General features: G+C 41.1%; 1 protein-coding gene across 1 annotated transcript; it reads left to right on the plus strand.

Annotated features, from left to right (window-relative positions):
• The first annotated feature begins 1,155 nt into the window (after window positions 1–1,155).
• Window positions 1,156–13,415, plus strand: LOC112893369 (TNF receptor-associated factor homolog 1a-like). The gene is made up of 14 exons (XM_025960659.1): window positions 1,156–1,343; window positions 2,076–2,290; window positions 3,926–4,037; window positions 5,640–5,728; window positions 5,812–5,880; window positions 5,954–6,083; window positions 6,654–6,812; window positions 6,921–7,284; window positions 8,216–8,328; window positions 8,549–8,687; window positions 9,984–10,187; window positions 10,272–10,387; window positions 10,465–10,651; window positions 11,480–13,415. The coding sequence occupies exons 2-14, from the start codon at window positions 2,113–2,115 to the stop codon at window positions 13,250–13,252; spliced, it is 3,633 nt and encodes a 1,210-aa protein (XP_025816444.1). The 5' UTR covers window positions 1,156–1,343; window positions 2,076–2,112; the 3' UTR covers window positions 13,253–13,415.
• Window positions 13,416–13,576: the final 161 nt, after the last annotated feature.

A 13,576-nucleotide genomic window follows, 5' to 3' on the forward strand; every position in this document is an offset into this window, starting at 1 on the left:
GTATTTTTTGACGTTGCACAATAAATATGACTTGTAATACAATTTTTAAGTTACTCTTCTAAAACTATGAAACTCGCATCTGTAACTTTGTGTGACAATTTTTAAACCTAAGTTTTGTGATAAATTTGATTTCGTGTACAGTTACTCCCATAGAAAACAGGGCCCACGTGGGCCAAAATGCACTCGAGGAATAGCTTTACGGTCTGTTTTAGGTGTGTACTTGACTACTTTTGTTGTTGGAGGATTTCGTTGTTCCTCCACCGGTTCACCGTGGTCCTTAACTCCGTCGTCCTTGCTGGCGTTGGAGTAGAGGGGGAGGGGGGATGGTTGAATCGGCGGCGGATTGGCTTTCCTCTGTATATAGGTAGCTATATAGTAGGATTCGGTTTCCGGTGGAGCCTGTTAGTTGGCTGCTGGCTCTTTTGCTCCTTTAGAGCGCTGTCAGAGGGTGCGGTGGAGGCAGATCTAGCGTCGGCGTCGACAAAGCTGAAGCTCCTTCCTCCGACGACAGTCCATGGAGAATAAGGTGCGAGCATGTCGAATCTGGAGCCCTGGTGGGTGCTTCGGATCAAGGCGGTTCTCCTACTGTCCCTCCTCTTCTCCATCGGTGCCGGCATTGGTGATGTTGGATTCTCCGGTGCGAAGTTCGGGAGGTAAGTTTTACCAGCTTGTGGGATCGGGTTGGTCTTCATCTTCCACCTTTTCTGGTGGTTTCTTTTCCTTTCAGGGTGTATCGTCGTCCGGCGAACCGGTTGACAGTTGAGGCGTCAGATATTCGGTTCTCCAACGATGTGATTGTTGTTGGCCATCTTGTTAGGCCTGCACGTTAGCGAGTAAGATGCGCATCGGTGTTGCTGGTGTGCTGCTCTGGGTGCCGTTCAAAATATGTGTGTCTTCGTCAGGAGGATGGTCGGCTGCAACGAGACTGTCCGGCCGTCGGCGACGGGTGGGAGAAGCTTGCAAGGACTTGGTTGTAATTTTCATTTTTCTCAAAGGTATCTTTGTAAGTGTTGGAATGTAAACCATAAGAACTATGTGTGAAATATAAACCGGTTTTCTAAAAAAAACTTTCGCTGCTGGGGGTTGCAGCTTGCTGGCTCCTGCGGCCTGCACGGGCTGCTGCACGAGTCTCCATCCTACGCACGGGTGCGCGCATCTCGGCGGCACCAAGCTGACCGCGCGAGGAAGAAACACATCACACCCTAAGCTCCTAATCCAAAAATATTATACTCCCTCTTTCTCTCTCCCCTGTCTGCTCCCCTTTCTCCCCTCGCCGTCCAGGGAGCTTCGCCGCCGCCGCCGCTCCGTCTCTTCGCCGCGGCAGTCGCCCGCCGCGGACGCAGGTAGAGCTCTACCCAGTACCCCCTATGCTTCACTGGGGCAACTGGACCTAGGCTACCAGCGCAGCCGAGCGGCTCGAGGCCACCGGTCACTTTCCTTTCTCTGCTGGATCCTCCGACACCGTGGCCCAGTCAGCCGCTCCGCTATCGTGCTGGTGGTGTGGAGATCCATGCCGACGCGGCTTGGGAAGTAGTCCTAGCTTTGCTTGGATGGATTCCGTTGGTTCTACTAGTTAGTTTCGTTCCAATTTAATATTTCTCTCTTATCTCCAATCGGTTTGTTGCGGAGGTGTATGCTGCGTGGTGCCTTACTATCCCAGTCCATCCATCCATGGATTTAGTTAAACTCAAAACTCGTTGCTCCTTGGCGCCATATCACTTCTCGGTGCCTAAATAACTACTGCTGCAGTTTGTTTTCCAAAAAAGGGGGTTTCAACTGGACCCTTATGCACAACACCTAGTCCGGCCCTGGCCGAATTAGTAGCTTTAGCTTGATTTTGTATCCACTTTCCGATAAGGTTCAGTGATTTTGAGCCTGCAGCAGAGGCACCTTTTTTAAATTGGGTGGTAATTTCTATGCTACTTTTATGGGATGCTGTGGCTTTATTGGCAATTTCTGGGGCTTTCAATGGAGACTTTGATAATTTATCATCCATTTGAATCTGTTTACTTCAAACTGTAAGTGTAATGAATTCAAATTCAATGTAACTTTGTGCTTGCTCTTTCAATATGCAGCTGTGACTTTAGACAATTGTTAGAACATCAAGGGCCGATGGCTGGTGCTGTCATAATTGATGATTCTGCTGCGAGCAGCAGTGGGCTGGGTGACGAGGATCGTTGTGTCACTGGTGATTCACTCTCTATGTGGCGATCCTGCGAGCAGGTTGATAATGGGTTCCCATCAACTTCCCCTCCCTTTTGGGACACCGATGGTGATGATGATGATCCTGGTGCGTGATGGACTACCTTTGTTGCTAGCCTTACATTCAAATAAAGTCAGACAAAAAATGGATACCATCTTCAGGAAAAAGAAAACATATACCCTTTTCTGATGACTAGTTACTTATGATCCTTAGATATGGAACTGGTAGAGTAGTGCTGGAATCTGTTATAATGGTCCAGTGTGTCAGTATGGACTGAGATTACAACTTCCATACTGAAAGGTTTATAACTTTCTTTAGAGTATTTGTTTGAAGGAAGTGTCAACAAGCATCACTATTCCAATGATTCGTAATTTATTCCTCTGGTCCACTACTGCGTGTCAAAAAAAAAAATCAGTACCACACAGTGTTACATGGATACAGGAAATGGTGCGGGTGTCGGTGTCCGGCTCGGTTGCGAGTATCCGGTTCGGCAGATTTTTTTAGGACACACCAAGGCCAAATACCACTTGGGATCCGACACCGGTGCGGGGTGTCTGACTCGGCAAAAAAATTGGACAAGGGTGACTGGGTAACACTGGTACCACAGTCTCCTCGCTGAATATTGCATTTTTTGGGTCGCTTGGACCTAAAATAACTAGTTACCAATCCTGACCTAGTTAGGTTAGCTTGGCTCATTTTCTGTGTTATGCAGCTAGTTAGTATAAAGTACTGTTTGCTTCTTTTGTGGGCGGGCTTAATCTTGGATTTAGGGTCAATTGGTCAAACACTTCAAACTTTTCCGGTTAAACGTCTAATGTGCATCTTAACCTTGAATCAAACGTGACCAAAATTTTGAAATGCATTAAATCTGAAGGCAGAACAAAAAGTTGTTGGAGAGCCCTAAACTCCCAACCATGTGCATTCCGATTGAACTAGGGAGTTTCCCATGTTACATCTTAAAACAGTCTACGAGATCCGGTTTCTAGAGCAGGTAAATCTGATGGTAAATTTGCTGCTTAGGGCTTAGCGTTGGTTAGCTGCTTGTACCATTATTTTTGCATATTGCTGTAGCTGCTATATATCATATTGTGGATATTTGATTGTTACTTTATTACTGTTATTGTTTTTTAGATGTTTGCAAGTTACTTAAAGAATATTGCGTAATTGATTCGTGCAGGCTAAGACCTGCATGCTAGGTTACTAGCTGTTCAGTGCTCTCTGGGATTTGGTTTGATTTTACAAGTGTCAGTAGCATTATGTCTTGTGCTTTGTGCTCAATAGATCTGTGTCGAATTGTAACCACATGGGTACTTGCACTCAAAATAAGTTATGCCGTAACCTATATATTTTTACGTCATCACCATGCAGTTCCCCTCCATGTGAATAAATCACTTATATTACATTCGGCTCCTTGAAAACTTTATTCCAATGGTACTGATTACCTATTGACGTAGAATGCAAGTTTTACTTATATTATCTCAATTACAACCTAATCAGGTCCTTGCACCAGTATTTGTCGTTAGTTGACTAAAGGACAAATCTGGGCACCTGCTCTCAGTTCATATCTTGACACTTGTAACTGTATCCAGTTTCTGACATGCCCCCCTCTAGCCCACCCACCCCACCCATAGAGGAATTTATACTTTTTCTCAATTTATTACTGGTGGAGTGGCATCTGTGGTTGCATTTTGTTTACCTCATATCTGAAAATTATGATCTCAGGGACCAGACCTTTGGATTTATTTGGGCGATATACTTGGAGAATAGAAAACTTTTCAAAGGAGAAGAAGAGAGAAATGAAAAGCGAACCATTTGAAGCTGGTGGTTACAAGTGGTAGGATTCCCTTTGATGGCTGACTAAAACATGTTGTGGCATCCCTCTTTTCTTCTTTTCTTATTGGTCTGGTGATAAACCTAGTTTGAATGTCTCTGCAGCTTAGCATTTCTTTAAAGAAATTTATATGCTATTAGTCTATTATAGATTAACATGATATTGGTTTCTTAATTGAACTTTGTTTCACTTGGGCTGTTTTGTATGATGGCTGCTGACAGTACTCTATGGCTCATATTTCTTCACTGTTTTATGTGACAGTGCTGCAAGTAAGGGAACTGTCGAATGTTTTCATAATGGTGTTAAACTCTAGTGCCCTCACCGTTAGTGGTAAACATAAAATTGTGCTTTTCCTAATTTATGTAAATTTGATTGTTGATTATCTGGGGTAGTTTTTATTTGATTTCGTCATGATGCTACGTTCTCTGTTTCAATCGTAAATATATTGTTTTTACACTGAGTACGAATAGGAATCATGAATCTGTGCTAGGAGTTGTTTGTACATAATTGATACTTTGATTACTTATGTCTTGTATGTAGAAAGTCAAAAATTGGTTTAGAAATTAGAACCTCTTTGAAGAAATACATATTGCACCAAAAGCTCTCTGACTCTTGAAACATTCCTCCTTGTTCAGTTTCTTGAGTTGTGATGTTCACTCTCTGTTTGCCTACATTATTTAGTATCATGGTTAATAATGCTAGTTTATGAGCTAGTGACTATCTTTGTGATTGTAAATTTAAATTAGAGGCTAACAAATTTCAAATTTGCGAACTTCCTGTTCAAATTGCTACAAGGCAAGCTAACTCCATATGTGCTTCCCACAACAGTTGAGGACAATGTGGACGTTGCATTGTAGCCATACTGTAACAGGAGTCTAAATGAGATTGACGTTTTATTAAAATTTGATGATGGAGCTACAGTATTGCTAAGACCATGAAGATGAAATATACCACAGCATGAGTAGATAGTTCTTCCTTAAGGTGTCTATATGTTTCATACCCCTAGCGTTCTGGAATGGCTGCTACAAACCCAGCAGCCTAAATTTTAGTCATTGTTGAGTATGAATGTTAGCACTGCTGGTTGTCTGTTGTGAGTATTGTGGTCTTTATAACTTCACTGGCTTCCATGGATTTTTTTAGTTACTGTTATCTTTGGCCTTTGCTGGATAACACAAGTTCTTATATATGTCCTTTTCAATATCTGTCTTGCTGATATGTTTACCTTTGCTGAACCCCAAAGACTTTCTCAAATTGGTTTTATTGCATTATGGGTACCCTACCAATGATTTTAACTTGTTTGACCAGTTCCAAACTCAAGCTAGAGCTTGGAGCATGCTATTAGGCCACCTTCTAGTCCCTTTCTTCTGCATTCTAGTTCTTGTAACATTTTCAATACCCTTGAACTAATTAGTCTATGTAAAGTTGTAAATTACTGTATCTCCTTCGTGGTATGCTATTATTGTTACCGTTTTTCAGTAGTTTTATGTGCTTCTCTGAGTTTAGAAGTCTAAATTGTTAAGTAGCTCAGTTTGTGATGCATACTGATTTAATGCTCTTTTGTGTAAAGTCGATCCCTTGCTCATTTGCAAATGTTAATTTTTGCAGGTATATTCTAGTTTACCCTCAAGGATGTGATGTCTCCAATCACTTGTCGTTGTTTCTTTGTGTTGCTAATCATGAAAAACTCCTCCCAGGTTTGGTACTACTATGTTGCCTAAACTATCTTTTATCCTCCACACATCTTTTCCCTTCCTAATCATGGCTTTGACGCTTTAAGGATGGAGCCATTTTGCACAATTTACTATAGCTGTGGGCAACCTTGATCCAAAGAAAGTTAAATATTCAGGTGATCTGAAATGACATTTTCTTCCTTCTGTGCTAAACACCCAGCTTCAGGGGTTGACCTAGTGACTTTGCAGACACCTTACACAGATTCTGGAAGAAGGAACATGATTGGGGATGGAAAAAGTTTATGGAGTTGTCAAAGATTCAAGATGGTTTTGTTGTTGACGATGTTCTTGAAATCATAGCTCAAGTTCAAGTTATCAGGTAGTTAGTTTGTCAGTTCTCAGTTTTCATGATTAGAACGTGTGAGACGACCAACGGCCTGGGCCGGGCCTTAGACCTATGTTTTGGTGTGGGACAGACGAGGGGATTTTTTTTAACCCAGCCTGAAATTTGCTCCCACGGGGAGTCGAACCTAGGACCTGAGGAGTGCGACTAGAGCCACCTAACCAATTCAGTTAGAGGCCTGTTCGCTGCTTTAGATAGTTCAAACATAGTTTTTTTAACTTTGCTATCTTTGTCATGTTACAAGATGTAATTGCTCATGCAGTAGAAACCCTCTTTTGAATCCTTTTCTTATTGCAAGAAGCATGTATTCTGTTGTATTTCATTCATTTTTCCTTCTTTATATTCAAGGCCCTCCCTTTACCTACTATTGTTTAAACCTTAGCTTCTATTTTTATTGTTCTTTTGTACACCTATTATTATCTCAGCTCAGCTCTACTTGAGAATTATGCTTCTCTCATTGTCTTTTTTCTTCTTGATACCGGGTCCTCATCAATTAATCACAAACTAATCTCTAACTGTTATCTCCCATGCTTTCCGATACTGGAGAGAGAAAGCGGACAGACCATTTCGCTGTCTTGATCGCCCTTATCGTCGAGAATTGCTCCGTGTATACATGACGAACATAGAGCAGATTTACCGACGCTTTGTTGAAGAACGCAGACGTAAACTTATCAGGCTCATTGATGATAAATGGAAGTGGTCCAGGTTAGATAATGGGCCTTTTGAATGTTATATGCCACAATGAACGGTTTTGTACTTGTCAATTTCTTATTGGTATACTCCAATGCATGTTGATCTTTCTTTGTGTTGCAGTTTCCGCGCTTTCTGGCTTGCCATTGACCCAACAACAAAACACCGCATGTCCAGAGAGAAGAGCGACACCATACTGAAAATGGTGGTGAAGCATTTTTTCCTTGAGAAAGAAGTCACCTCAACATTAGTTATGGACGCTCTGTACACTGGTTTGAAGGCACTTGAGGGCCATAGCAATGGCAAGAAAGGAATAGTAACATCAATGGACCTGGAGGACCTTCCAGCACCTATGGTCCATGTTGATATGGACATGTTTGTTTTGGCTGGTGATTTCATATCACTTCTTGAGAGGGCAGCTTTAGAGCCATTGTCTTGCCAGTCTCTGTCACCAAAAGATGACAAATGTTCCCAAAGCCGTGCTAAGGTAGGTATTTGTTGCATGATTAATCTGCTCTTTTAGTTTTGTAAACGAGATTACGTTTTCTCCCACGGATGAAGTCCATCATGATTATCTCTTTTCTACGACATTAGTGTTTCTTCTGTTTAATTGCATTGGTATGAAATTTGAACTAACTTTGTTTAGCTCCAAATTTATCTACTTGTTTTGCATTCAGTATTTAATGTTTTCCTGGTCTTCCCTCGATTACGTTACTTGTTGATTTGCAGTGTTTTTTATATGTTTTTACTTGCTAGCTAGCACATCATTCAGCCGTTGCAAGTCTGGCCACACTAACTTTGATTTTTCAATCGGGGATGCAAGTGGGTACTCAACGGCTAGTTCTGGATCATTGTCTTAGTTGTTTTTCGCTCCATTTTTCTTGTTTTGAAATACTGGATTAGTTCATTTGGATGAGTTACTGAGCTACACCCCCCACCACCAGTGTACAGACACACACAAAAGAAATTGAAAAGAATCTTGCATCCCTACTAACTATACTTACTCACTTAGATTAGTTACTCTCCAACCTGTTGCACTTCGAATGGGGGCGATATTTTGCTTCTGCGATCATCTGTATGTTCTTACAAGCTTGTTTGTTCTTTAAAATATAATGACTCATTAGCGTGTTAATTTCTGGGGGTGAGATTTGATTATTTGAGAAGTTCATATCACCCCTTGAACTCTTCACTAAACTCCAAATTTGTTTAATCCACACTTCTCAGTCCTGGAAGTTCTATCTCTGAGGTTGGAAGTCAAAATGACACCTTTTCTTGTGACAAGTGGCAGTATTAATCATTTGCAATCATCAACTGTTCTGCTTGTGGTCTTTATGTCTGAGATTGTTAGCATTACTAGTATTTTGTGCAGTATACTTATTGTTTTGCTGCTCAGTTTCTTTTTATTCTCATCCTTCCAGGATGGTGGTGGTTCTGGAGAAGTTAACAAAGTTCCTATTGAGCGTGAAGAAAGGCGCCTAACTGGGTTTGGTCAGAAGATAATTGAAACATTTGTGCTGTCTCATATATTTAGGTACGACGTTTATCTATTTTCATCATCTTGTTATCCCCATGTGATTGATCTACTGTCCAGTTGTTCAATCAATTTTCGCCTTTTTTTTCTTCATCAAAGAGTGTTCTTATAGTTCTTTACCATAGATAAATGTTTTTTCATACATAAACTGGATTCATTTCTCTTTCTGCTAGATATGTAATAACATACTCTAATGTCTTGACATTTGCTTTCATGTCAGTGGGGTTGAGGTTGCCTATAAAGAAGATGTTGCTTTGAAGAGACAAGAGGAGCTTATTCGCGAAGAGGAACTCCTAGAAAATGAGAAGGGGAAGCGGGGCAGTGCCAATGAGAAGGATAAGCGTGCTAAGAAAAAACAGGTTCAGTGGACCCTCCGTCTTCATTTTGATTCCTTGCATCAAGTTTAATGTGGTTGGAATCAGGGTGACATGATGAAATTGTTCCAATTACTACAGTTTGTTTGAACAAGTTTGTTAACTGGAAGAACATCATTTTTCTGTTAGAATTCTTGATGATTATTTTTCATATCAATTGTGTGCTCTTGTTTCACTGCTTGATGCTTGGCGAGTTTCCTAGTTGTTTTCTAGAGGCCTCAGGTTGGTTTGCCATATCCGCCCTCTTACTGACAAATTACTTTGATAGGTTCCTGGTGTTGACTGATGGATACCAATCTAGTTTCTCAGTGGGTGTCGAGAAATGAAAAATGAGGGTTGATTTTATTTGGGCTGAAAAGTGACCAGAATCCTGACTCGCTTCCTTTGACTTGAATCAACCTGTTTCTAAAAAACATTTCATGTGATGAAATTTAAATTTTCTTTGCTAATGCAATGTTTCTTTTTGGCCCTTTGAAGCAAAGTTCGTAATATATCTGCTTTTAGTTAAGTTAACAAAGCCATTAAAGAGAACTGTTCTTATGGCGACTGACTTAGAATGAATATAAGTCATCGTGATATGGACTGGGTTAAGGGTTTCGGGACCGAGGGTGCAGGAGAATTCACCATCCAGGGAACCTGGAGGGTCCGAACTGCCAGTGGAACGGAATAATGGCGAAACCACTCTTGTCCTAGGCAGGGCTCGTCCCTACTGCCTCAGGAGACTCCGGTCATGCTGAAGCTTATTTATTTCTTGCTTCTGTACAAAGGAGATGACATGTTCTTTATATGGCCATACCAAAATGCATGCTAACTTATTGATACAAATAACAGATGGATACACATCTAACAACTAACTAGCTAACCATGCGTCCAAGCCAAAAAAAACACACACACATTTACTAACTAGTTCTTGGATCTGGTGTGAGGTGCTCTTGGCCAGTGCACTGCTTCTGCCATGTAGCCAGTGCCCATATTCCCAAGGTTCATCAAATATCAAGTAATTTCCATGGTTTTCTATTTGTTGACGTAAAAATAGAGCAGCTCCAAATTCATTGCTCTTAAGATTCTGTAAGTTATCATGTTTTGCTAGTGTTGTAGAAGCCTGTAAGCTTTGCATGACAGGAAAACCAGTTTTGGTAATACCATATTGAAAGTTTGAATTCAATGATCTGTTTCGAGTTTCTACTTTAGTTGTATATCTTTTATTGATGTTCAGTTGTCCTCATTTCTTTTTTATTATGTCAGAGTTTAGAAATTGGTTTCTTACACTAATAATTTCAGGCCAAACAAAAGAAGAACGGTCGTAAGGTTAAGGACAAGGAAAGAGTAGAGAAATCTGATTCGAATTTTCTAGAAAGGGGTCGAGATGGAAGCACAAATCATGATAGGGAAAACTCCAAGCATGCTGGACTGTTGGCCGCGAAACCTGACAACTCTGGAGATGGTGCTTCAGATATATCAGACAATGTAGATGGATCAATTGAGGTATGCCAAACTGACACGTGTGACAAGATTACTCAACCTGTGAATGCAATGAATGATGTTGACAGAGAGATGAAAATTGTGCAGGCATGCGAGAAGGAAACTGTGGACATTGAGTCACTGGTAACATCTGTATCTGCTACCGTGAGCAGCATACGAGGCAAAATAAATAACTTGCTAGACAGCACAAGCCACATTACTAGGTTAGCTAGCATCCCATCTGAAGTTTGCTATACTTCTGTTCACAGCTTGGATTTAATAAATTATTATAACTGTACAGAGGGAGATCTCGGCGCAACAGGGTCATTAGCAGTATAATCGCTTCCCAATATGAAGATGATCTTCCCTCATCTAGCTGTTCAGATCGCAATACATATGGTTGTGGCCCAGCTCCAAGGCGTGACCAAGAGACTGCTTTACTCACCTTAAAAGATAGGCTCCGTGAGCTTGGGCAACGACTACATGAGGTGAAACTACTCTTCTGAAAAAGTGTCGGGCATTATATTTTCTAATCATGGTTTAATTATTTTTGAATTTTCACTCAAATCATTTAGGACAAATCTGCCTTGCTTGAGCTCACTCTTTCAGTTAGTTTTAGCTTTTTATCTCAATTTTGATTCTCCTGAATCAGATTTATTTACATTACTATTATACTCATTATACCATGTGGTTTCCAATTTAGAATTTTAGATCATCTTTTTGAGATACTTCTTTTTTTCCCAAAAAATGGTTGCTTCATGTTTAGTGGTTAAGATTTTCACTGTATCAGAGTGAAATTATGGTAATTTTTAAAAATTCAAGGTTTTTTTCCTGGAAAATCTACAAAATGTAAGATGCAGATGCTTGATACTGTAAATACGATGCTTTGAAATTTGAGCAGCCAACAAAAGAACTTTTGCTATGATACTGTGGATAATGTTTCGGCTGTAGAACACATCACTTGTTTAACATGTTCCAGTTGGCTGAGCCCCAATTTCTTCCTTTTTCGTTATATGCACAGAAAGCATGAACCACCTCCAGATATGTGAATATACTAAAGCCAGATGCATCAAGGTTACATTTGAAATATTTGTCTTAAAACTTATTTTGACAACCATATTTGTTACATTTTGCTTGGTAGATGTCCGTAAAAGGAAAAAAAGTTCTCTGATGATTCATTTCCTGCAATGGTTTTTTATTTAATTTTGTTAGTCATTAGATAGATTATAGGTCTTTAGCACTTATATTGACCAGCTATCCTGCCGATAAATAAATTGATTAGTCTGTTCCATTTATGTTTGTTTTGATTTTTTCAGAAGGAAATTGAGGGCAGGGAACTACTCAAGGCCCATTTGGAAAAGAAGGCAGCTGCTGAGGCAGCAGCAGGTTCATCCTCATCTGACTCCTTGGAAAAGACTCCTCAGGTTCGGAAGGTCCCAGTGCAATCCTTGGTAACTGTTAATGATGGAAATAGTAATGCACCAGCATCAAAGTCTTTACCTGTAGCCACAAGTGGTGACAGTAATGAAGCTGTTCCAGCAACAGCAACATCCACCATAAACACCAAATCTGTGCCTATCACACCAACTCCAAGTAAAATTGAGCCAATATTGTGCGAAGAACATGCATCAAGTTCAAGCCAGAAAGCTGAGAGCACTACGTTGATGCCCTCGAGATCAACGCCAGTTGATAAAGCTATTCCAACTCCCCCACAATCACCTCTGCCACAGGCTGATACAGTTGGTAAAGCTACTCCAGCTCGACCAAAATCACCTCTTCCACAGGTTGGTACAGTTTCTAAAGCTACTCCAGCAACCACAAAATCTTTTACATCACAGCTCGATAAAGGTGCTATATCAGCTGGCCCAAAATCACCTGCAACCCAGGTTGATACAATTTCGCAGCATAACTCAGTATCACGACAGATTCGATCCACATCTATCTCAAAAGCTCGAGAAGATACAGATTCTGAGAGGGTTGTAGCCACTTCTGTACCCAGAACCAAAACTCCTACGCCAACATCAAGGCCTACAAGTGCTCCTCTGTTCCAGGCACCAAGTTCAACACCACCTACACCATCAGTCCAAGTTTCTCCATTGCTTTCACACTCATTGACTGTGTCTGAACGACTGAGGGATGAGCCTTCCCCTTCTGCCCCAATTATATCACAGGCCTACAGAAATGCTTTCCTTGGTAAGGGTAGTCTGAATACAACCTCATCAAGTCATGAGCAATCAACTTCTATAGGCCAATATACTGCAGTTTCACAGCCATTGTCAGCATATGCATTAGCAACATCTGTCATGGCGTCTCCTACTGAAAGGAATGAGCAATTACCAGGAAAGCAAAGCTACATGTTTGGGCCTAGCAAGCCAGAAGCTCTCGATAACTGGCACTTGAGGAAAGGAAATAGTGATGTCAACAAACATACGTGGAAGGATGATATTCCTAACCAGCAAATAACCAATTGCGATGTGCATGTTCACCCCGTGAAAGATATTTCTTATCAGCAACTGGGCACCAGCGCAATAGAACAGGGCAGATTGGGTGGACTACAATATAGGCAATTCCAGAGTGAGATGCCTGCAAGTTTTGTTTCATACCAGCAGCAGGGGCCAGTGGGTGAAGAATTCCCTCACATTGATATTATCAATGACTTGCTTGATGAAGATCAAAGCAGTGTGTGTATGGCTGCCTCTCCACTCCATGAATATCATACATTTGGCTTGCCATTTTCTACAGGAGGCAATATGGTGGACTCTGAAATGGCTTCTATAAGTAGTTCTGGCCGGTTTAACTCGACCGACCATTACTACGATGAAAGTTACCTGAGGGCCTACGACACACAGAATGCTATGCATAGGTTGAGAGATGGGCAACTTTCCACATTGGATGTTTACTCCAATGGAAGGTTGGACACAACTGCCCCGAAGCCTTGGCCATATAGCCATTCAAATCCAGCAGTGAACCATGGAATTAATTCTAATGCATTCCCACAGAGGATCGGGGACTATACTAATTTAGCAAATGGGAGGGTGAATGGGGAATACCCGGAATATCTATATCGCCGTGCCAACAGGCAATGGTGATGCCTCTATACAATCAGTAATAACGCTTGTTGTAACTGACCATGGTGCCAATCTAAGGTTTGCCATGGCCTTTAATTTGATTTTTCTTAAGTTCAAAATGGGAAAGAAAGGATACATCATGTAACGTGTTACCTGCAAAGTCAATCACTATATTGCTTGTATATTGTTTTGTGGTGTTCGGAGACTATAAAACTGCGGTTAACAAGCCAAGCAGATAAATCGCTACCCTGCCCAATGTTGCAGCACTTTGGAGTTCTTGCTTCAGTGTGATGTTGTGCTGGGCATGATTAGGTGCTTGGGGAAGGTGGAGGCGTGATGGTATTT

Source organism: Panicum hallii, chromosome 5 (assembly GCF_002211085.1).
Source record: "Panicum hallii strain FIL2 chromosome 5, PHallii_v3.1, whole genome shotgun sequence".
Lineage (NCBI taxonomy): Eukaryota > Viridiplantae > Streptophyta > Magnoliopsida > Poales > Poaceae > Panicum > Panicum hallii.

What these genes read in the sequence shown, in the direction of transcription:
- LOC112893369 (XM_025960659.1), top strand. Translation starts at nt 2,113, where the DNA reads ATGGCTGGTGCTGTCATAATTGATGATTCTGCTGCGAGCAGCAGTGGG. An exon ending in AGCGTGCTAAGAAAAAACAG is followed by an intron (nt 8,688 to 9,983) that starts GTTCAGTGGACC and finishes TAATAATTTCAG; the next exon opens with GCCAAACAAAAGAAGAACGG. An exon ending in TTGGGCAACGACTACATGAG is followed by an intron (nt 10,652 to 11,479) that starts GTGAAACTACTC and finishes TGATTTTTTCAG; the next exon opens with AAGGAAATTGAGGGCAGGGA.